This window comes from Schistocerca cancellata, chromosome 8 (genome assembly GCF_023864275.1).
Source record: "Schistocerca cancellata isolate TAMUIC-IGC-003103 chromosome 8, iqSchCanc2.1, whole genome shotgun sequence".
Classification (NCBI taxonomy): domain Eukaryota; kingdom Metazoa; phylum Arthropoda; class Insecta; order Orthoptera; family Acrididae; genus Schistocerca; species Schistocerca cancellata.
Window position 1 is genome coordinate 261,305,132 of NC_064633.1, and position 25,830 is coordinate 261,330,961.

Below are 25,830 nucleotides of genomic sequence, written 5' to 3' on the forward strand. Positions count from 1 at the left end.
CACTCACTGCTCAGCTAATGCCCCATTCTCACGTCCTTCAACTCTTATGAAGGCATTCTGGTTTTTGCACAAGATGGAAAAAATGCGTTGAAAACGTCAGCCAATTTATTTCTGCACCTCACTGGTAAGTTGCTCTGTTGATAAGGTTCATGAATCATCTATTTGATTATACAGGATAGTTATACAGTAATTAAACTTTCACTACTTGAGCCTGTGTAGACAGAAAACTACTAACAGTATGAGTACCCAACTTAACAGAAATGATGCTGAGGATGTGCGCTGCGGGATTTGCGTTGGTTAGTGCCATGACTCGTCATTAGGTGCCAGTACTGGTGAGGCAACATCGCGTTGGAACACAAGCATTAGTGAGCATTACAGTTGCATACTGGACAATCTGAGCAGGGCTTTATTCGTACAGCTGCTGCTCTTAGCAAGTATCGGTGCATTAAAGGAATACGGAGGCATCCTTTTTTCCGCACAGTGATTGATGAACGTGATTCGGTAGTTCGAATTAACGGACGATCTGGGAATTGCTCCTCGTAGAGCCCGACGACCAACTGCGACACAGATTGTTGAAGGAGTCAAACAAGATTAGTGGAATTAAATAAGATAGATTAGGAAATGAAACACTAACAGTATCAGGTGATACAAATAGGCAGGATTCCACATCCGGTGTCAATCTCGTTGTAATCGATCTGGGTGCACTACCACCTCATTTTACAAATCATGTTATAAAATACTTAAAATACTCAAATAAACCGACGTTTCTACGGAGTGGCAGCGGCCATTTCCATGACTGATAATTTCAGACGCAGTGCAGTGCACGAGCTGTGCCACGACTGCTGAACGTTCCGTGGGCCACCGTTCGAAAAGTGCTGCAAAGAGGCATGTCTAGTCATTTTATTGAGTAACGTTTGTAACCTGGAACGAAAACAAAATACGCAATTATAAAAACTTGCCCTCTCATGCGGAAATTAAAATGTGTTTCTTTCAATGGTCTATTTGTTATTTTTCTTTCGCGTGTCCTTAAAAATGTTTCCACAGAGTCTCATTGCCCTATGATCACTCAATTTTTCAAGTAGATCTTCTCAAGTACAATCACCATGTAGTTATAATCAGAGACACTGAAGTCAGCCGTTGCCTCGGCTTTTACCTTCAGATTGACTTTCAATAATGAGTAGAAATCCACAACCTAATCATCCGTGTTATTTTCTGTTCGTGTTTGGCTGGTTCATGGTCGTCTTCAATAGTTAACACATCACGATAATCACTTTAGCTCTACGTATGTTCTACATCCTCATGCGTTGGTTTTTCGCTCTTCTTGCTTACAGATTTACTGACCGCCAGTGACCCCTGTGAGAAAACCTTTGTTAATGTAGAATATGTCATAAAAATGAAAAGTATACGTGTTTCACAAAATAACTGATATACTCACAATTCCTTACGTCATCGGTGAAACAGGTAGATATAAGGAGATGGAGCGTAAAAAATATATTTTCGGTCACAAACTGGTAATTCAGCATCGTCAAAAAAAAAAAAAAAAAGAAAAAAAAAAAAAGAACTTTCATTCGTCTGAAAATATTGCAGCGCTTCAAATGCCACGCTTCAAAGATACCACAGAACGAAACCTATATTTTCATATAATAAATGCGTCACTATCACTTGCTTTTCCCGAAACTATATTTAACGTGCAGTGTACTTTGTAAGTTACTGAGGCCAGAGTAGACATACAGTGTGTCCCAGATGGAATTGTTAGTGTTCTGCGATACGACAGGGATTATCATTCGAAATAAAAAGAAGTCTTACAAACATGGGCTCTAAAATGCATACCTTAAGAGCTATGAGCACTCCCCCATCTTCGCTACTGTGAGACATCTCTCCTACTGAACACGTTCTCGCAGTTCTTAAAATACCCATTTTAAAGCACATGTTTATTGGACTTTTTACTTCAAATGATCATCCCTATCATACCCCTGAATACTGAGCATTCCTTCTCGGGACGCCGTGTATAGACTGATGTATCGAAATCCTTCTTTTGTCATGACAAACGAAGAAAACACCCTTGATTAGTTTTGAAGAAGATATGTTTAAGCCTAAGTTAGACACGGAAATGAAGGACTTAGGCTCCAACAAGACTACGCAAGTGCATATTTTCAGTATTGCTAAAATCTGTAAGATGCATGAAATGTAAGAAACAAGAAATCTATTGCTGGCTTTCTAACTGTTATCCTCGTAAAGCCAAGGAAAGAATCAGCTTCAGCTTATCAGTCTACAGAACGTAGAATGCCTTGCGCGGTCGTGTACACTGTCCAGTGACATTTACCACTTTGAGTACTTGTCAAAAGCCTGAATAACCGACTTTTGCAGCGCGGAGCACTGCGAGAGAAGTACAGGACTTACAAAATTCTACATGTTTGTGAACCCCGACCAAGGGAAGTTAATCAACGACTATAATGTTTTAGCGTCCCACCGACATGCTTTATATATCCTCAGGAATGCTAGTGCTACCATCTGTTTCATGTGAGTGATTACTGGAAGTTGATATTGAAAATAGGTCCCTGCCGCTGTGGCCGAGCGGTTCTAGGCGCTTCAATCAGGAACAGCGCTGCTGCTATGGTCGCAGGTTCGAATCCTGCCTCCTGCATGAATGTGTGTCATGTCCTTAGGTTAGTTAGGTTTAAGTAGTTCCAAGTCTAGGACACTGATGACCTCAGATGTTAAGTCCCATAGTGCTTAGAGCCATTTCAACCATTTTTGAACATAGGTGGCGATCACATTAATGTCATTGGACCTGTATGTCTAGCCAGTAATTTCAAGTTGTTGCAGGTGATGCTACCATATTGCGTGAGAGGCTCATTGCATCAGTTATGAAAAACAGCAAAGAATACGGGTGGCTCGTCTCCTTACTCACCGTTCTGCTGCGGACGGAATTCCTTGTCGTACATGTGCCACACCTCGGCGTGAGCCTTGATCACCGAGTAGGAGACAAGGTAGTCGCCGATACCTGACGCATTTATGCTAGGAGCCTGAGAACCGGTGGAGGCGTAGCCTGTTGCAAACGTGTTTGGCTCGTTGAACGTGACCCAGTACTTCACCTGTAAATTGAAATTATGACCAGAAACGGTTAACAGTTATTTCATAAACTTTCATTCACAACGAATTAGTCTAGAAGGAAGTACTTAAGCAAAAGATATGATGTAGCTACCAGAGATGATGAAAATAGTATTGTGCAAGAAGTGAATGTAAGGAGAGGTGGACGAGTAGTGTGAAGTAGTGTAGAGTGCATTTGTGAGGAAAGTGTAAGTAAATAAACAAACAAAATGTGTCTGAAATCGTGTTGCAAATTACAGGCGACAACGTGGGCGGATATGTAAATGAGAACACTATTTTAGGCAGCGAATGGCTGTAATGGTGGTGTGTAAGCGGCACTAGAAAGGTGAAGGGACCAATAGAAATGAGATTTTCAACGATTGAATACAGTGGTTCACGAAATCTGATATGTGAGTGGTGCGAGCTACCGCTGTAACTGTAGTACCATAACTGCTCTTTACTTCCAAGGCTATAATAGCAACAATTGTAGGAAATTGGAGCACAGACGCAAAACAGTTAGAAGCGTGCACGATGAATGCTACCAGACGCACTTTGAAGCCATACCATGACAGTAAGAGCAAAGTCATTCTTGAGAAACAAAGAGAGAAAGAGAGGTATACCAAAAGGACATTACGTATTCTGGGAGAAAAACATATACCAAACAAAAAGTGATATGTACCATTAATCAGTTAGGTGTTTTCAAAGCTCTTGGGCACTTACATTGTTCAGTTTGTTTTCCTTGTTCACAATAACATTTTATTTAAAATTTCAACATTTAATTTTCGTATCGGATTTCATTCTTCTGCGAAGAGCACACTGACGAGCCAAAGAAATTGGTACAGCCGCCTAATATCTTGTAGGGACCCTGAGAGCACGCAGAAGTGCCGTAACACGACATGGCATTGACTAGACTCATGTCTAAAGAACTGACACCACGAATCCTACAGGACTGTCCATAGATCCACCAGAGTACAACGGGGTGGAGATATCTTCTGAACAGCACATTTATAGGCATCCCACATATGCTCAATAATGCTCATGTATTGGGAGTTTGGTGGCCAGCGGAAGCATTTAAATTGAGAAGAGTGTGACTGGAGCCACTCTGTATCAATTCTGGACGTGTGGGGTGTCGCATTGTCCTGATAGAATTAAACAAGTCCGTCGGAATGCACACTGAACATGAACGGATGCAGGTGATCAGAAAGCATGCTTACGTATGTGTCATCTGTCAGAGTCGTGTCTAGACGTATCAGGGGTCCCGTACCACTCCACCTGCACAGCCCCCATACCATTACAGTGTCTCCACCTGTTTGGACAGCCCCTGCTCTGACATGCAGGGTCCATGGATTCATGAGGTTGTCTCCATACCCGTACATATCCATCCGGTCGATACAATTTCAAACGAGACTCGTCCGATCAGGCAACATGTTTCTGGTCATCAGCAGTCCAATGAAGGTGTTGACGGGCCCAGGCGAGGCGTAAAGCTTTGTGTCGTGCAGTTATCAAGCGTACACGAGTGGGCTTTCGGCTGCGAAAGCCCGTATCGATGATGTTTCATTGAATGGTTCGCACGCTGACACTTGTTGATGGCCCAGCATTGAAATCTGCAGCAATATGCGGAAGGGTTGCACTTCTGTCACGTTGAACTATTCCTGCAGGATCTTTTTCTGGCCCCAGCGATGTCAGAAATTCAATGTTTTATCAGATCCCTGATATTCACGGTACACTTGTGAAATGGTCGTACGGGAAAATCCCTCTTCTTTGCTACTTCGGAGATGCTATGTCCTGTCGCTCGTGCGGCGATAGGCGCGCAGTCCGGAACCGTGCGACTGCTACGGTCGCAGGTTCGAATCCTGCCTCGGGCATGGATGTGTGTGATGTCCTTAGGTTAGTTAGGTTTAAGTAGTTCTAAGTTCTAGGGGACTGATGACCACAGCTGTTAAGTCCCATAGTGCTCAGAGCCATTTGAACCATTTTTTTTTTCGTGTGCCTATTATAACACCACGTTCAACTCACTTGAATGTTGATAACCTGCCATTGTAGGAGCAGTAAGCGATCTAACAGCTGCGCCATATACATGTTGTCTTACGTAAGGGTTGCCGTCCGCAGTGCCATGTTCTGCCTGTTTACACCTCTCTGTATTTGAATATGCTTGCCTACACCAGTTTCTTTGTCGTTTCAGTGTATAAAATATTGTAAGAGCCGAGTTTCGCAGTCATGTACACGGGAGGTGGCTGTATCTCCTTTAAAACCATATACCAATTGGCCTCCGGCTCAGTTAGCTATGTTTTTTTTTCTCGCTTATTCTTACGATGGAGCCATAGTGACAAAAAGCCATTTTCAGTATTTCTCTCGAGGAATGAAGTTCGCCGAATAGATGGGTCGTTGGCTTATGGGCTCTCCTCGTAAGATACAATACAGGGTTGTGCTTGACGAGAGCAAAACTATTATATAAGAAAAAAATACTTTGAAAAATTTAATGCCATATAAGAGCTAGTGAAATGAAAACGGGAGAAATGGAATATATGAAGTAAGCCGTTTATTATTTCAAAAGTATTCGCCATAGTTAATAAATTTATCCCACTGTAAGACAAGATGGTCGATACCTCGACGTAAAAACGCTCGAAGTTACCTAGGGAACCACGATTGCAACCAAGCGTGCCAATCTTCGTCAGAAGCAAATCGGCGGACTTGAATGTGTTTCTTTTGGGCTCCAACAATATGGAAGTCGCATGGGGAGAGATCGGGATAGTATTGAGGTTGTGTAGGGATTCCCAGTTAAATTTCTGCAACGTACTTGAAGCAAGCGTGGCAACATGAGGGTCGGCATTTTGTTGGCGGGTTGTTTCGAAAAAGCTGCAGAAGTTTCACTAGGGAGCCCTTATACATCCTCCATACAGTCAGGACCTTTCCTTATGCAATTTCCATATTTTTTTGAGCTACGAAGAAAGAAGTACGCAGCTGTCGATTTGTTTCTGAAGAAGAGGTGCACGCTGGAGTACGATCATGGTTCCGTAGACAACTGAGAACATTTTTCCATGGAGGCATCGACGGTCTTGTCTCACAGTAGGATAAATGTATTACCAGCTACGGTAATTACTTTTGAAATAATGAACAGTTTACTTATTTTTTCCATCTGTCTCGTTTTCCGTTGACTGCCCCTTATAACGCTGGTTACAGTTAAAAATTAGATAATTCCAGATATGCTTACATCAAAATTAATTTATTCCGTAACTTACGTGCTACAACTAAACAAACCTCTGCCGTTAAAGCTAATACAGATAAGTGATAAAATTCTATAAAATCTAACAGTCCTTACGATCCTTACAAAAATAGTTCAAATGGCTCTAAGCACTACGGGACAACATCTGAGGTCATCAGTCCCCTAGACTTAGAATTACTTAAATCTATCTAACGTAAGGACATCACACACATCCATGCCCGAGGCAGGATTCGAACCTGTGACCGTAGCAGCTGCGCGGTTCCGGACTGAAGCGCCTAGAACCGCTAAGGCACAACGGCCGGCACGATCCTTACATAGCAGATACGTGGAGAATGACAGAAAAACAGAAAGAGATAATTTAGGCAACAGAGATAAGGCTTCAGTATTCGGTGTTAAGAAACAGAAAAGGTGATCGCCTCTGAAATGAATACAGGATGTTAGGGGTATAAGTACAGATACTGTGATCATTAATATGTACCCACTTGAGTGTGTTAGTTGTTTTTTTCTCTGCGTCTAACAGTCTTACCACAAACACGTCACATAATTTACCACCTAATGTTTTCTGCAAGGTCGTGACTCCACCACGAAGAGGCCTACGCTTGTAAATATAGACTAACCGTTTCGTCCACGCGTCCACATTTCAATATCTGACATGCCGTCCAGGAGGAAACAAGTATTAATGGCGAGCTGTTGCCACATGCACTTGGAGGTACTAACTCCGTCCGAACAGGCCGTGGAAGGCCCAACGGTACCGATTGGCCGCCGTGTCATCCTCAGACCACAGGTGTCACTGGAAGCGGATATGGAGGGGCATGTGGTCAGCACACCGCTCTCCCGGCCGTATGTCAGTTTATGAGACCGGAGCCGCTACTTCTCAGTCAAGTAGCTCCTAAGTTTGCCTCACAGGGGCTGAGTGCAGCCCACTTGCCAACAGTGCTCGACCAACCGGATGATCACCCATCCAAGTTCTAGCCCAGCCCGACGGAGCTTAACATCGGTGATCGGACGGGAATCGATGTTACCACTGCGACAAGGCCTTTGGCTGGAGGTACTAACCAAACCAAAAATCATACTACCCGTAATAGCTATAATTATTACTCCGCAAATGAACTAAATACTGATGTAGTTCACCACACAGTTCTCAGTCACCAATAAAAATATCTGCACGTTTACACCATTCCCTCCGTATATAAAACTCATATTCAGTGTAGAGAACGTATGGGCAGAAATTGAATGAAATAATACGGCTAAATGATATGTTAAAAGAAGGGATCAAATATAGACTAATTTAACGTAGTGCTATGGCAGCAGAACGAGTACTGATGAGATGAAGACAATTGTGTGGCATGAAGAAGAGGCACGGTTTCTTCCGGAAGCAGCCATCACGAGAATGTCGTAGGATTGTTCGACTGACTCTGACAAATAGACGGATTTCTGGCAGTGTCACCACAAACCGTAGGGAACGGATTTGCTGGACGCTGACTTGAGACCTAGAATTGCTGTTCGTGATTTACGGCTGACTCTTTAACACAGACAACTGTGTCTTGCGCGGAGTAAAGTTCGAGTCAACATTGAGAGCCATTCTGCGGTGTTCATCGAGGAGCCTCGCTTCTTTTTTTGGCGATTTCGTCGACGTCAGCGTGTCCGTAAAAGAGATGCTGAAAGGTCAAAGGAAGCAGCGATTCTCGAGAAGCATGGATGTCCAGCACTTGCTTTGATGGTGGGAGCTGTTGGATGAAACACCAGGACTGATTTGCTGATTTGAGGTTAAAATGGCTCTAAGCACTATGGAACTTAACATCTGAGCTCATCAGTGTCTTAGAACTAACCCAAGGAGGGAGGCTGCCATTATACAGGGTGAAGCGAAATTCGTGCACTCGCACTTCGCAGCGCGACTCTTCACAAGCCAGCGATAAAAAAATGTCTCTCACAGAATTTCGTCCGGCGAGTACATCCGGCAGATAGAGGTTAAACAGTGGCAATCTGGCAACACTGTAACAACATGTATGGTAACTACCTCTGTCAGCACATATTTGTTGTGCTATACAGTTGGTGCAGTGGATAGAGTTTTGGGTTAGCACGCAGAGCATTCGACGGTTCGATCCCGGGTTGAGGAATATGTTTTTTAATTGGTAATTGTAGTCCAGGTGGTACGGTATCTGGCATCTTAATCGTCAACAGCGATTGCAACGGGTCCTCTGGAAAACAATTGCGCTTACATACTACAATTGTAGAAATGGAAGATTGGTCAGCTTTGAAAGAAGCCCTTTCCCCTTCATCTACTAGATGCGAAACCTGTTTTCTTTGTAACCTCCTCCAACGGCCCCATATATTAGTACCAACTATTATTCTTGCCTCGTTCAGGTCCATTACATTTCGTTAGGACCTTACATTACCAATAGGACTAGCAACGTGCTTTGAATAATGTCTAAACTTGGTTACTATTTGTGTGTGTTATCACCATTGAGTCTGGTAACCGCATGCTGTTTAGTACGTATCTCAATGCATTATTATTATTATTCTGTCGAAGGGATTGTGGAAACATCACGTCCATTACCGTTAGGGAAACAATGTCTCATAATTAGCGGTGTCGGGATGAATCATGCAGAGCAATATCTGCCAGAGGGGTAATGCACATTGGGTGGAACAGTGCGCAGGACTGACGGCGTGTTTTAGGTGTATACACTGTCCACCAGACAGGGATTACCTACGAGCGGAATAACGCGCCCGTGACAAACTCCAATGAGGTTAACCCGCATATACATGTATCGAATTTTATCATTGTAAACCTCTAAACCAGGGTGGCAGACATATGGCATACACAAACGTTTAATATGTGGACACTCTTCTGGTCCTTGGTGCATCTGATAATAGGACTCGTGTTACCACTCGTGAATAGATTTTTAGATATCCTCGTCAACGCCATCCAGATAAAAATGTGTTCCGTTGTCTGTAGCTGTGCCTTCGGGAGTCAGGTTCTCTCCTACCACTATCACATGATAGAGGTCGTTCACGGACTTGCCGTACTCCAGCTACTGAAGACGCTATTCTGGAGGTCTTACACCAAGAACCTCAGCGAAGTACACGTAGTGTACCAAGGCAGGTGCGTGTCTTGCAACACACAGTCGTTAACATGCTGCATGAGCATGGGCTGCCCCCCAACCATTATGCTTTCACGCGACACCTGCATCCTGCAGATCGCAATCAGCGGATGCAATTCTGTGAATGGTTCCAACAACAATAGGAAGGCAACGATGACTTCGTGAACACCATAATATGGTCGGATGCAGTAACATTCGCTCGTGAGGGTATTTTCAATATGCACAATCCCCACCATTGGTGTGAGGTTAACCCGCACGTCACCCGCGACCGTGGATATCAAGTTTGCTTTGGTACGAGTATCAACGTCTGGGCCGGAATGTTGGACGATGGATGTTTGGCCCCTACACGTTGCCTGACCGGTTGACTGCACATAGGTATCATACAGTTCTCTCAAACTACCTGCCTGATGGACTGGAAAATGTTCCACTAGATGTTTGGCAGAGGATATGGTTCCAACACAATGGTGCACCTCCACACTCTGTAATTAATGTGCATCAGTATTTAGACAGAACATTTCCAGGGAAATGGCTCAGATGTGGAGGTCCAGTTGTTAGGCCACCACGTTCCCCTGACATAAATCCCCGGGATTTATTCCTGTGCGGACACCTGAAGGAGCAGGTGTACTCTACTCCACCGATGAATGTGGAAGAATTGGTAGTGCATGATCATGCTGCTCTTGTTACTGTGGACACAGCTTTCCTGTGAAGAGTCCAGAGCTGTATGATCCGGCAGATTGTGCACTATTTGGACGTGGAGGGAGGTTGCTTTGAGCATCTGTTGTTCTGAGGACAATATATTCTATTGTGAATGTCATGCGGTCATTAATATAGACGTTATTATTGTCACTGGTTGCTAATGTGTGACATCTGAGCGGTCAGTTACATACAGTACAAATGATAAGTAGATGTTATGTTATTGTAATGTGCTATCATCTTTAGCATCCCGAAATTGATATTGTTTTTGAAGTTATTCTGTCTTGTGACAGGTCACTTGTTTCAACTGTCTATTTCTTATTTGTCTAACCACGTATCTGTTATGTTCAGCGTTACAGAATGTTGCAAATTTAGGATGCATGTGACCTAAGGAACGGTGTACAGGGTGTCCTAAAAAGAATCACCTGATTTTAAATAGAATTATTTATTAGGAAGAAGGGTTTAAAACCAGCAAATTGCATACTAGATTACTCAGAAAAGACAGAAATATATAAAAATCCATCATACATGTTCAATATGTCCTCCACTGGCTGCACAGACGACATCTAGCCGATAGCCGAATTCATACCAAACTGGATGTAAGGTGTCTTCTGTCACTGAAGCTACAGCAGCTCATATTCTGGTTTTTAGTTCATCAATGTCACGACGCAAGGGAGGAATGTAAACCCATTGTTTAACATATCCCCACAGGAAGAAATCACATGGTGGTAAGTGAGGGGACGTACGAGGCCAAGACTGTAAATCCTGGTCTCGCAGTCCTGTACACCTTTTCCAGCGTTGAGTGACATTGAGGAAATTGTGCATGTTGTTGTGCCAGTGCGGTGGTGCTCCATCTTGCTGACAGATGAAATTGTCAGAGTCATGACACGTAGACTTGCGGGGACTCCGCTCAGATGCTCATCGGATTTGTTCCACTGTTTGTTCAGGAACGCGTGGCCGGCCAGGACTTTTGCTTTTACAGAGGCACACTGTTTCTTCAAACTGTTTATATCACCGTCGAACGTTCTTTGATGATGGTGGTTTATAGCACGAAATCGATTATGAAACGTCCGCTGAACTGCGATCACTGATTACGACTAAATTCAATAACACAATACACCTTCTGTTGCGCGGACGCCATACTGTGCGAGACTGACTGCACTCTCCAGATCGGCGCTCGTAGCAACATCCAGCGGATCTTTTCTGAAACTCTAGACCATGCCGATTACTCCTAGCGCTGTTTCATTTACCTAGTGACATTTGTCTCAATATTATTACAAGTTAAAATCGGGTCAGTCTTTTTGGGACACCCTGTATTTACAGTATGAAATATCAGAATGAAATCAGCAAATGAAAAAATGCGCCCTAGCCCAGGATCGACCCCTCAACCTCCTACATCACTGCATACTAACCCAAAATCCTATCCACTGCACCAACTGCACAGCATAGCTAATGTGGGCTGACAGAGGTATTTACCATACACGTGTTTACAGTGTTGCCAGATTGTCACTCTGTAATGTCCTTTTTCTGCCAGATGTACTCACCAGGCGAAATTTTGTGAGAGACATTTTTTTATCGCTGGTGTGTGAGGAGTTGTGCTGGGAAGCCCGAGTGCGCGTATTTCGCTACACCCTGTATAGCAAGAATGTTGTCATTCTCTTCATGAACAAGGTATCAAATGCCATATTTCAGCAGGATAATGCAAGATGTAGCAAAGCAGTTCACACTGCAAATATCTCGAAGAACGTACAGATGGTAGACCGACCTGTCGGGTTTCATGATATTTTTCCTATAGAGCACATGTAGAGCTCGATGGTACGACGTATCTTTCCGTACCAGCCTCCCGTCATCAACCTTCGTGATGTGGCACAGCATGCGTCTGTCAAGACATTCCTCAAGACAAGTTTCGGGGCTCTTTGCTTACATGCCACAACGAATACAAGAGTACATTCTGCTCGTGGGGGTTACCCTGGGGTATCGTGCGAAGAGCGAAGTGCCAAAGCAAGATTGGTACCTTGCAACGCAATCACAGCAATATATACTTGCTGCAAGCTGCATCGACGGATGAGTAACACTGGCGTAGCCACGTCCAGAAACGTTTCACTACTCCGCCGCAACGGATTTTCCACTTAACGCCGAGCACAAGACCGCTCAGCCCAGTCCGTGATCATCGACTAAGACGACAGCATCGTCTTCTAGTAGGCCATCTGTGACGGTGACGATGATGATTTATGGCGGAGGGCGCTAAACAGAGGCCAGCTCTGTGATCGTTGATGTTAGGAAGAATTCCGCTCACAGCTGGCAAAATCGTTGTTTATTAAATCACGACCGGTTTCGCGGCTTTAAGCCGCTTCATCAAGTGAACCTACGTGGTGGAAAGCAAAGTACAGTGTCACTGTACAGCTGCGGTTGCCCGGAATATAAAATAGTTTGTGTTATCATTGTTTCATGCTGAACTTTGCGCGAAAGTTATTGTTAAATGTAGTCTGAGTGAGAGACTTGTATTTTCTCTGTATCAAGTAATACGTTAATATTCAGAGGCAGTTGTAAATTGTCATGGCATTCCAGTGGAAGTGTTGTAATAAAGTGAACTGATGTTTTATGGATTATAACATCCACTCGGTGTCAGCTTGGAGCAAACGACAGAAGTCACCATTGAACAAATGAGTGCATTTTCGTCCGGTACAACATACCTAATGCTGATATTGATGTCAGACATCAGCTAACAATGGAGGTTTAATCGTTCGGTAAGAAATATGTGATGAACAATCACAAATCTGATTGGTGTTTCATGATGTAAAACGTTCTGTTTCCGACAGTGTGCCTTTACCAAACAATGTGGGAACACAAAAGAGAAAGACGGGAAGAAAACTATTTGAGTATTTATCATAATACCTTTGGGTGTGAATAAGAGGTCCAATAAATTTTGTAGTCCTTGAAGATGGGTGTAATCCTTGATGATACTAATCTTTGATGGTGATAATGATGTGAAAGTTTCATTTGAAAGATTGTAGTTATTAATGCTACAAGAAAAATGTAGAAAAGCGAAAAGCGTTTCAGTAGAATGACTATTATCTTACTCTGTCTCCAAACTGTTCAAAAGCAACTCGTGCGAAGTCAACGAAATTGGGTACCACGACCTCGGGGTTGGTCCATCCTCCTAAATCCTGCAGCGGTTGTGGAAGGTCGAAGTGATAAAGTGTCACCTACGGAAAAAATACAAGTTAATCAATAAGACTTACTGTTACACAGTAATAAATAAATACATAAAGGAGTGAAACATCCATGTCTAGAGTAGGAAGAAAAACATAAATCTTATGTGGATCTCACGCGATGAGCAACAATACAACAAAGTAAGAAAATAGCGTTTTTCTAGGAGCTATGACAGAAGCTGGAGAAATTATGAAATAGAAGTACACATTAATGACGATGTTTCTCAACCTAACTAATCGACGAGCACGGATGTCAGCGTCTATTGCATTAGGTCCGTGAGAAAACATCTTGTGCCATGACGAAAAGAAAAATTCTATGTTATCTGAATTCTTATGTTTATTCACTTTCCTATGTTGTGTTAAATCTTTGGGAGACACGTTTTCGCCATATCACTGCAATCCATTCATGAGGAGCAGCTCGTAACAGGTAGAGAGATATCGGTGACAAATTTGGTATCAATACCTCCTTCTCGACCAAGAACAATGTAAGCTAGGGACTTTGACACACAGTTTGGAAAGATGACATACAAACAAGCAGGACATTATAAGCTTTAAGTGCGGTTGTGGAGACCTAAGCATTAGAAGAACAGAAGTGGAATTTGACACTAGATGTAATGAGAAGCTGGCAGCTGTAAGTTTTTCTTGAGGCATCAGTTATTAGCTTGCTACCGTTCTGTATCTTTTTGCTACAGCGTGTTTATCTTTTTATCTCTGATTAACTACTACAACTAACACAGTAATCTATTCATGTTCTAGCCTTTGTTTGCCTCGACTCCCTGCACCTCCTGCAAGTTACCCATTCCTGGATACCGTTGGAGGGACACCACTAATCTGTGCATCCTGCCGGTAAGGCTGTACTTATCTCAAAAAATCAATTTAGTGTTTTTTCATTTTGTACTTTATTTGTCCACTTCAGTCTTAATATTCTACAATAGCACCATATTTCAAATGCTTCCAGCTTCTTTTTCTGTAGGTTTTCAATGGATTGCGTTTCGCTTTCAACTCTGAATTAACATTCACAGTAAATCCGTAGTTGCAAATGAAACTGGAATCACCATATAAAAATGTTTTTAATATTTGTAGCACGTTTCATACTGGAACTATTGCGTTAAAGTAAGTGCTTTTGAGGCATCTGAGATCTTTTGGCACAATGATACTGCTTATTTACATCCTCAACTAAAAATTGGACCATTCCTCGAAACTATAAACAGCTTTGGTAAATACTGTCTCTTTCGTATGCTGTGGATACATTTTATAAAGTGAACGTTCACTAACAGACATATTGCTTTATAAATGTTCTGTTTTTGCTGATAAGGTATAGTATCCTACTTTAAGTACGTAAACAAGCGAAGAAATGACAGGGCATAATGATTTTATTTTTTCACTGATTTAAACAAATTTCTTGTGAAGACCTGCTACAATCGTTTTGCTAAAATTAGCGTATTGTTAATTAGACACTTTTTTTGCAATGTCTTGCTGTAATTGTAATAGGTGTTCGCATTTCACTGTGCAGGCACAGTCTAAACATATACAGTCGCGACAGTCACTGCCATGAAAGTTATAATCTAACAGTTGGAGACACACAAGCGCACTACCGGGGAGAAAGCCAGCTGTAAGATAAATGTTTGTTTCTAGTTATTTTCCTGCTTAGTTTATGAAATTGTTAGTGTGTTTTTACGTTCTAAGCACTAGTAAATTGTTAAGAACATGAATGACTGTGAAATAAACGTAAGGAGAACCGAATCTTATTCATTCCTTTATATAAGGCACAACACATTAATGAAGAAATGGCTTCGAAATTTGCGTATACTTGCATTTTACTTCGCATGAGAGCAGTAATATATGCATGAGAAGCATTTATTTCTGTTACGTTACGTACTTACCATAACAGGCACTTTCCATGGCACTTAACAGTTTTGCTTGGAATCTAATGATTCGCACATTCTTACATTTCACTCGAACAAAACGCAAAACACAAATATTTTTGTGAATGTTGGCATTCCATCAAAAGATGACTGTGTTGAGGCTTCTCAGCTTTTATAGCTCAGACCCAGTAGCACTAACTGAATTGGTCTCTTCTGTGTTGGGAAACATTTCTATTGCTTTTGACCTTTTATTGTCATATCTGCGTAATTTCACCTTCAGCTGTAGTTGTGGTGAATTATTTGGTACGTCAAATAATGTTAGTATTGCGTTCTATAAAAGTTTCCAATGCTCCACAGTCACTGATTGCGCTGGAACTGTAGCCCTGTTTACAAGCCATTAGTTGTACTTAAGAGGAAACGATGTTCTGTAGTTAAGTGTTTGTAGGTTATAAGAGAAACGTAAATAAAATGCCCTGTAATGTACCGTTTCATACCTCTGACGGTCTTTAGCAAACTAAGGAAAGACAAAAGTAGTGTACCTCTTTTATTACTGCTTTTTAATGCACTATTTATGCTTTCTTTTGTAAAAACAATACTTCAAATCAATATAAACAACATTGTTGGCACTCTTCCGGTATCGTACTCAAAAGCGTTAACTAACAGTCCGCTTGGAGCGCTACTGTCTCTGGCTATATTAAAAATGAGGAGTTTTAGTGTATGCGTTGGATTGTGTTATAATTCCGTTAGTTTCTTTGGAAGATATACAGTCCTTTCAAAAATTTTCGAGAGAAATTTTATTCCTGGCGTATAAGCGACGTCAGCGCATTGTCTGCTATGTCAGACTGAACTACCAACACTAAACCACTAATGTGCATAATTTCAAAGAATTTTGACTGATGGCAAAGGCGTAGTGAGCCATCAAAATGTCATCTACGAAAGATACGAAAGACACTCGTTACAAACAACGTGCTGTAATTCAATTCAAAGGCGACAAGACTCGCTGTCGTCAATAAGAACCTATCATGAAACGATAAAGTGCACAAAGGGCTTCTGATAGTTCGCCAGGACCAAAGAAGGTGCAAACAACAAATAGAAAGTCAAGAGAACCCTCATCGTCTATTATGTTGCTCACGGCACTATCGCACCTTCTTCGGTCTTGGCGAACTATCAGAGACCCATTCTGCACTTTGCCGTTTTATGGTAGATACGCGTGGACTGCACTTAATCTTATAACCCGTGTGTTCAATTACAGCACATTACTTGTAAAGAATGTCTTCCATTGACGCCATTTTGACGTTTCACTACGACTTCGCCACCGGTCGAAATTATTTGAGACTTCGTGTGGTGTCACCGCCAGACACCACACTTGCTAGGTGGTAGCCTTTAAATCGGCCGCGGTCCGGTAGTATACGTCGGACCCGCGTGTCGCCACTATCAGTGATTGCAGACCGAGCGCCGCCACACGGCAGCTCTAGAGAGACTTCCTAGCACTCGCCCCAGTTGTACAACCGACTTTGCTAGCGATGGTTCACTGACGAAATACGCTCTCATTTGCCGAGACGATAGTTTAGCATAGCCTTCAGCTACGTCATTTGCTACGACCTAGCAAGGCGCCATATTCAGTTACTATTGATATTGTGAATCATGTACCGTCAAGAGCGACGTTCATCATTAATGGATTAAAGTTAAGTATTCCACCAGCTACGTCCGTTTTTCTAAATTCTAATTTCCTTGTCCTGTTCCAGACCTAACGCCAGCCTGCGTGAGCTAAAACGCGTGCATTTCGGCCTCCGCTAGTAACACGGTGTAGGCTCTCCTGCCAACCGCAACACTTCGCACATCTGTTGTTTACAGTTGTTAGTTCAAGCTGCAGCCATAGATACTGTATGACGTCGCTTATACACCAGGAATAAAACTACTCTCAAACTTCTCGGAATTTTTTGGACTTACGGTGCGCCGGCCGCGGTGGTCTAGCGGTTCTAGGCGCTCAGTCCGGAACCGCGCGACTGCTACGGTCGCAGGTTCGAATCCTGCCTCGGGCATGGATGTATGTGATGTCCTTAGGTTAGATAGGTTTAAGTAGTTCTAAGTTCTAGGGGACTGATGACCACAGATGTTAAGTTCCATAGTGCTCAGAGCCATTTGAACCATTTGAACTGACGGTGCAAGTGTTTCACGGAAACACGTTTCTGTTTGTTAGGCTTAATTAATATCAGTTCAGAAAGAGTTAAGTGACGGTGCGGGGTTTACCAGAACATTACTCAAACGGGACAATGCTGCTGGTGGCTATAAAGCATTCTTCTAATGTATTTAATGTAGAGTGTAAACTGGAACTGACGCTAAGGCTTCGACATGCAGTGAGATCAATAAACATTAATTTTTGGTTGCGAAGTGCTTCTGACAATTTAGCTTACAACCTTCATAAAAACGCTTGGAAGCAGAATCTACTTAAAAATATCTTAGTCTTGTATATAATGTTGATCCAGTTCGAATCAATAATTCTTATGAAACAAAATGGTTCAAATGGCTCTGAGCACTATAGGACTTAACTGCTGAGGTCATCAGTCCCCTAGAACTTAGAACTGCTGAAATCTAACTAACCTAACGGCATCACACACATCCATACCGGAGGCAGGATTCGAACCTGCGACCGTAGCAGTCGCGCGGTTCCAGATTGTAGTGCCTAGAACCGCTCGGCCGCTTCGGCCGGCTGTTATCCAAAATTATTCAATACTAAGGTAAACACTATCCTTCGACATAATTACTGCGGCAGCAATTTGATGTTCTCTGAGTAATGTTTGTTCGCCAATAACGGGAAGGGTTACAGAGTCACCACATGAAACAGGTGTAAATACCCAAACATTAGGACTTCCTAACATTCCCTGAAGTTCGAATGCTAGGAAATATTTCTGGCACTGGCCTGGTAGGAATGTTTGAGATAATGTGAAAGAAGTTTACGTAAAACCTTTACCATTTGATTCCATGGTACCAAATGGATCCCCGTCAGTCTATTACAGAAGGCAGGAATGCGACCTTCTATCCAGCTTCGTTAGACGGACAGCGAAAAAAGCAGTAACAGCAGTGCTGTAATAGATCTAGATGAGTGGCATTAATGATTAACTTCAGTTTATTTCTATAAATTTATTTTAAATGAGTGTTTGGTGTGAAGAAACTTTCTAATTAGAAGTCGTACTTATTTTATGATGCAGTCAGACGCTTCCTACTTATTAATATAGAAACAAAACTTATTAAGTATTCAATTGGATGTAATGAAGGAGCAGTGAAAGCGTATAGGAAGAAGGTGTACGGTAAGCTACAGTAAACAACATAATGAACATACTGTCGTAGGCAAGACAGAAGAAAAACCAACACCCAGCACAGTAACAGAATTTTGAATGCTTACTAGCTCCGGAGTATCTATTTCAGTGTGTAAACGAAGATAAAAATCAACTGAACATCGCTGACTGGAACGGCATGTTAGGGGAAGGAACAGGCGACCGAGTTACGGGAGAATGTGGGCTCGGTAGTAGGAATGAGGTAGGAGACAGTGTAAATGACTTCTGAAATAAAATTCAGCAAGTAATAGCGAATAAACTGTCCACAGATCGTAAGAGGAAGAAATTTGGAAATCAGATGTTGGATTGTGATTCATACCCAGGATCAGATGTAGACTCAGATCACAATTTAGTAGTAATAATGAAGTGTAGACTGAAGGTGGAGAGATCTGTACGAAAGAATCAATGTCGAAAGAAGTGGAATACTGAAGGACTGCGGTCTAAGGCGCTGCAGTCATGGACTGTGCGACTCGTCCCGGCGGAGGTTCGAGTCCTCCCTCGGGCATGGGTGTGTGTGTTTGTCCGTAGGATAATTTAGGTTAAGTAGTGAGTAAGCTTTGGGACTGATAACCTTAGCAGTTAAGTCCCATAAGATTTCACACACATTTGAACATTTGTACTGAAGGATTGAGGAATAATAATGTGCATCAGGCGTTGTCTAAGGCTGTATGTAGATAGTGCGATAATGAATACCGCCATAGGCAGTTCACTTGAAGTGGAAGTGCATTTGACAAAAGACCAATCTCAGAATTAGACAAGTTTGGTACAAGGAAGGTAGCTGCGAAGAGGCCGTGGGATGCAGAAGAAATATTTGGGCTGACTGATGAAAGAAGGAAGGACAATAATCTTCAGCGAAATACAGGAATAGAGCAATATGAAACACTTAGGAATAAAATAAATAGAAATGCAGGGCAGCCAAGGTGAAAAGGCTGCAGGAAAAGAGAGGACATCGAAAAATAAATGTTCGACGTAAAGCCTCATTCAGTATACAGATAAGACAAAACAACATTTGATGAATTGAAAAGCAGACGTGTCAGAATTAAGAGCGTAAGAGTGATTCCACTGTTAAATTCAGAGGAGAGAGCAGATGGGCAGAAAGAGTAAAGGCTACTGCGAGTGAGAGGAGCAATGTTACGTGATAGAAGAAGAAACGAAAGACCGTGTGGACGAAATAAGGGATCCAGTATTAGAGTCAGAGTTCAGTTGGGCTTTAGAGGACTAGCGACCAAATAAGGCGGAATGCATGAATAATATTTCTTTGGAATATCTGAAATAATCAGGGAAGTAGCAACCAAACAATTACTCATTTGTACAAATGAAATGACACAATTTCAGGGACTTCATTGGTCTCCTATGGATATGATTTTACATGTACAGACTGAAGTGGCCAATGAAAACCCCATTGGTACAAATTTTTACTCGTAAATTCAGTCTATATACAAAAAAATCATATCTGTAAGAGACCAGTAAAGTCATTGACATTATATGATTTCATTTGTAAAAGTACCTGCTCGTGGGTTTCAGGCTGGCTCCCCCGTTTATGTTCGATACCGAGGTGCTGCTCCAGAACAAGGAGGACCTCTGCAATTCTATTCGTGTGTAAGGGGGAATTTAAAGTAGCATCGGGCGACAGTCGGAGCTTGGATCGAGGAGAGAGGCATGCCAGGGTAATCCGTGCAGTGTCTGAACTCCTGTGCCAAGGTGACCTAGTGGCTGACGCACCTGCCTAGTAAGCAAGAGACCTGGGTTCGATTCCCGATCTTGGTAGAAATCTTCACCCGCCGCTTCAGTCTACATACATAAAAATTACTCATTTGGTTTTTAGAAGAATGAGTCTGGAGAAATACCATCAGACCTTCGGAAAAATATCATAAAAAAACCCTGAAGATAGATAGGGCAGGTAAATCCTAGGACTCTAGCGCAATCAAGCTAATTTCTCATTCATCCAAATTGATAACAAGAATAACAAACAAAAAAAGTGAAAAAATTCAGGATATTTTATGTGAAAAGGAAATGTGCCAGAGAGGGTGTTCTACTGTTGTGGTTGATAATGAAAGAAAAAGTCAAGCAAATCAGCATACGTTTATAGGATTTGTCGAATCAGACAAGGTGTTCAACAATCTAAAATGGTGCATTTTTCGAAACTCTCAGGAAAGGTAGCGTAAGTTCAAGGAAAAGACCGCCAAAATAGAATATGCACGGAAACTAAGAAGTGAAGATAAGAATGGAAGATCAGCAACGAAGTGTTCAGATTCAAATGGCTATAACACAGCATTCGTCCTTTAGCCCTACTGTTAAATCTGTAGATCGAAGACGAAATGACGAAAATAAAAGGTAGTATCGGGAGTGGAATTAAAATTCAGTGTCTAAGGAGATCTGTGATAAGATTCGCTGAGGATACTGCTTTCCTCTGTGAAAGAGAGGTTTGGTTGCGGGAACTAGTGAATGGAATGAAACAATTAATGAGTACACATCATGAACTGAGATTGGCACCTTGGAAGCAAAATAACGGACAATAATGGACAAAGCAAGAACATTACAAGCAGACTGTCTCAGGCAAAGGGGACAATCCTGGCCAAAAGAAAGCCACAACTATCAAACATTGGCCGTAATGTGAGGAAAAACGTTCTGAGAATATGTGTTTGAAGCATACCACAGTATGAAAGTGAATCACAGACTGCGGAAAAACCAGAAGAGAATAGAACCAAAGTGAATGAGACGTGGTGGTATAGAAAGATATAGAAAGGCAAGTGGACTGGTAAGAAATGTAATGACGAGGAACAGATAGCAAACACTGAAAAGAAGAAGAGACTAGATTATAGATAATGTGTTAGGACATCAAGGAATAACTTTTGTGCCTTCTTGAGGGAACTGTATGGGAAGACAGGGATTGGAATACATCCAACGAATGATTGAGGACTTTGGGTGCAAGTGCTACTCTGAGATGAAGGAGCTGGCACAGGACAGGAAATCGTGGCAACAACGCTAAATGCCATAACGTTGATCACCTCACCTCCGCCCTTCTCCTCCCTCTCTCGCCCAAGAAAAGCTCGTTAGATGAGGAAAAGAGAGAATGCATGAAGAGTTGACATAAATTGTTCAGATAGTTAAGAGATGAATATGGCTGTAAGAAGATCAGGAAAGACAGTAGTAGAACATGATCTGGCGCAAAAGGAATGGAAGTGGAAGCCATAAGGGAGAATTGTATTTAGAGCACAATTTCATCATTGCTGCAGCTCACGCAAAATACAGTGGCCGCTGGACAGAAACGTATTTTCCCCTTGAGCTCTGGACGCGTCCAACTCAATGTTCTGAAGGGAAGGCTGGATTAGTTTGCTGTCACCTGCCGAGCTGCGCACTTCGAACATTCTCGTTGCTACCGGACTGTAATCTTTACGAACCATAGGTGCGGGCTCAATTGTTCACATTCTGTCATGTGTGATTACGTGCAATCCAATTAGATTTATGTCATAAGAAGCAAAGAAGGATTCATAAATCACATTAAAATTTTTGCTAAGAGGGTTGCAGGAACCACTGGCTATTCCATTTGCACAATGAAAAGAGGAAAGGAGCATAAGATAAACATAGCTACAAGAACTTTCCAAGGAGTCAGTCGTTAAGTAAAGACAAGGAGGAAAAAGAAGAAAATGTATTTCGGTAATACTGATGAACAGGTTGCCAATGACTGGCACACAATTTCCACAAGCGATTTATCTTTATATTGTCAGTGTTGTAGTAAATGGTATTGTTCGCTACTCTACACATTTTAGATTTTTTTATTTTTAATTTTTTTTATTGGTGCAGTTTCCTTCAGGCAGTTGTTTGACAGTCACAAGTTTCCACAATGAAATTTCACTCTGCAGCGTAGTGTGAACTGATAGGAAACTTCCTGGCAAATTAAAACAGTGTGACAGACTGAGACTCGAACTCGGGACCTTTGCCTTTCGCGGGCAAGTGCTCTATTAGCTGAACTACCCAACCGCGACACAGCTCTAATTCCGCCAGCACCTCGTCTCCTACTTTCCAAACTTCACAAGAGCTCTCCTGAGAAACTTTGCAGAACTAGCACTCCTGGAAGAAGGGATATGCGCTGTGAGTAGAGGTCGTGAGTCGTGCTTGGATAGCTCAGTCGGTAGAGCACTTGCCCAAGGAAGGCAAAGGTCCCGAGTTCGAATCTCGGTCTAGCACGCAGTTTTAATCTGCCAGAAAGTTTCAACTCACTAGCTGTAACTTACATGTTACGGGAGGTAAATATTTGTGCATAGCCTCCCCTACAACGCAGTGAACGTCCAGGCCAGAACCCACACCACAGCCATTGTCCCCTCCCCTACCGTGTCGTCTACGCAGGTACGGGCCAATTTATTCTGTGCGCTCCCTGACACATGGTTTAAGAATCACAAAAGCCGTTGCATACATGGAGTAATCCTAGAGACACCGGAACATTTCAAATAGACTACGTAGTGGTAAGACAGATATTTGGAAATCAGATTTTAAACTGCTAAATTTTTCCAGGGACAACTGTCTGAACAAATTGTAGAAGTAGTAAATTTAGATGGCCAGGGACATATTGAAAGAACAAGAAGTTGTTGAGTGTTTCAAATAAAGCAATGGGTAGTGAGTGACTAAAAAGTCGGGGAGGGGAGAGAATTCAAAAGATGACGAATGGGAAACTTGAGGGATTAAATAGGGATGGCAACAAAGATCAAACAGGCAAAAAGACAAGACCCAATAAAAATCCTTCAATCGTGTAAGAAAGACTGAATTTAACTGACGAATGGAGCAACTATAAAAATGCACCAAACGAAGCAGGAAAAAGGGAACTGAGTTGTTTCAAAATGAGATTTAAAGAAAAAGCAGAATGGTGCAACAGGAATAGCTAGGGAATAAATGTAAAGCTGTAGAACCATGCACGACCTGGAGAAAATTAGATGCCACCTAAGGGAAATGAAAGAGGCCTTTGGAGAAAAGAAGGGCAACAGTATGAATACTAATGTTTCAGACGACAAGACGGTACTAAGAAAAGAAGGGAAAGCTGAAAGGAGGAAGGCTATACAGCAGAAACAGATTGATAGTCAAAGGTTTAGAACGGCTATAATATACAGAGAGGAGATTTGAAATACGATACTGCCAGAAGAAGCTGACAGAGCACGGAAAGACCTAGTGAAACTAGGCACCTGGAGTACATAACGTTCCCACAGAATTGTTGACAGCCTTGGAAGAACATACCATGACAAAACTATTTCATCTGATATGCAAGGTATGTGAGACAGGCGAAATACCATCAGATTTGAATAAGATTCTATAAGACAGATGAAGGTGGGTGTGAATACTACCGAACAGTCAGTGTAATAACCAGAGGTTGCATAATACTACTGCGAAATATTTACGGAAGAATGGAGAAACCCCAAGAAGCTAACGTCGAGGTAGACGTGCGTGAGTTCTCGAGAAGCACAGAAGCATGCAGTGCAATAATGACCTTACGACTTGTATTAGAACATAGGCTGAATAAAGGCACCCATACGGTTACAGTATTTTTGGAGAACGTTTTCGACGAAGGTGATTGGAATATACTCTCTGAAACCCTGATGGTAGAAGGGACAATATTGAGGAAGCGAAGGGGTATCTGTAACTTGTATAGAAGCCAGACAGCAGTTGTATGACTTGAAGGGTATGAAAGGGAAGCCTTAATTGCGAAGTGAGTGAGACAGGTTTGCAGCCTATCCACGCTTCTATTCCATCTGTATAAAGAGTTGTAAAGGAAACAAAAGATAATTTGGAAACGGAAAGATAGTTCAGGGAGCAGAAAAAAAACTGGAGTTTGCCGATGATATGGTAACTGAAACAGGGACGGCAAAGGGCATGGAAGATAAGTTCAACGGAGTGGATGAAAATATATTATAAGATGAACATCAAGAAAAGTAAAATAAGAATAATTAAATGTAATAGAATTAAATCAAATAATGTAGAGAGAACACCAACAAAGGTAAAATAAGATTAATGAAATGTAATAGAATAAAAACAAATAATGTAGAGAATGGATAACTAAAGATAGTAGATTAGTTTTGTTATTTGGAGAGCAAAATAAGCGAAGACGGATGAGGTACCGAGAATGTAAAATGAATACTGGCAATAGCGAGGAAAGCCTATCTGAACGACAGAATTTACTATCGTCGCTTAAATAACGGTAAAGAAGTCTTTTCTGAAACTGTATGCTTAGAGTGTAGCCCTGTACAGAAGTGAAACATGGGCAATAAAAACTTCAGATAAGAAGAGAACAGAAGCTTTGGAAATGTGGTGCTACAGGAGAATGCTGCTGATTTGATAGTAAATAGGATAACTAATGAGGCACTACCAAATCAAGTAGGAGAGAATAGAAATATATGCCACTCGTTAACTAAAAAAAGGGATCGGTCGGTAAAACACATCTTCAGGCATCAAGGGATCGATATTTTTGTAATGGATGGAATTGTGGGGAGAAAAAATAGTAGAAGAAGACCAAGACATGACTGGAGTAAACAGGTTCAAATGGATGTGGGCTGCAGTAGTTATGCAGAGGTGAAGTGGTCTGCACAGTATAGTGTGGAGAGGTGCGCCAAACCAGACTTCCGACTGAAGATCACTACAACAACAAGAATCAAAATGTAAACCTAGTCATTCAGCAGCTATAATGGATGGAGAATTCCCGTATGGTGTCATATATTTTATGACATGCGGTCGTCGACTGCAGATCTTAGTTGAAACTACGTAAAACATTATGCACGTATGTCTCTTAAACCGGGTTATTCGTGAAACGCCAGAACGATATTGTTAGTCAGACCGCAACGATTGGAAGTAATATCAAGAAAGCGTTTTTTTAAAAATTGTTGCGGACAAGTGCTTTTAGTGATATATTTAGTAACACCTTTTTTGGTCGTTTTAGTGTCTATTTGTCTGTTCGGCACCAATTCTGCAATTGTTTTTAAACTAACTTCCTGGTGAGCTAGAGGCTTAAAATTTTCAACATAGCCCACAACTGGATGACTATACAATATTAAACCGTTTTCTTGTCTGAAGTGTGTCTGAGGGTATATTGTGTAGCACTCTTCTTCCCGTTTTCCGTTCCATTCGCGATTGTTCACGTTAAGAGTGATTGCTGGTAGGTCTTTGAGTGAGTTCGAAACTCCCTCATTTTTGCCCCCATGACCTTTGTGATATATGCGTAGGAGGAAGAAATATACTGATTAACTCAGATAAAGAAGAGCTGAAATGAAGCTAAAATTTATCACATGTCTCTGTTGTAATCTCATCAAAATGTTTGAATCGACTGCAACA

The 25,830-nt window shown here is 41.9% G+C and overlaps 1 protein-coding gene and 1 non-coding gene across 3 annotated transcripts in view; one reads left to right on the plus strand and one right to left on the minus strand.

Annotated features, from left to right (window-relative positions):
- The window catches only part of LOC126094630 (myrosinase 1-like), a 192,588-nt gene that overhangs the window by 124,722 nt on the left and 42,036 nt on the right, over positions 1–25,830 (minus strand). For both annotated transcript variants that reach the window (XM_049909114.1, XM_049909113.1), the window contains exons 5-6: positions 13,188–13,313; positions 2,912–3,095 (exon numbers count right to left, since the gene is read on the minus strand). In XM_049909114.1, the coding sequence (XP_049765071.1) occupies positions 2,912–3,095; positions 13,188–13,313 (310 nt within the window). The remainder of the gene's footprint in view (positions 1–2,911; positions 3,096–13,187; positions 13,314–25,830) is intronic.
- Positions 22,634–22,710, plus strand: Trnap-agg (transfer RNA proline (anticodon AGG)). Its single transcript has one exon. It is a non-coding gene; the product is annotated as a tRNA-Pro (tRNA).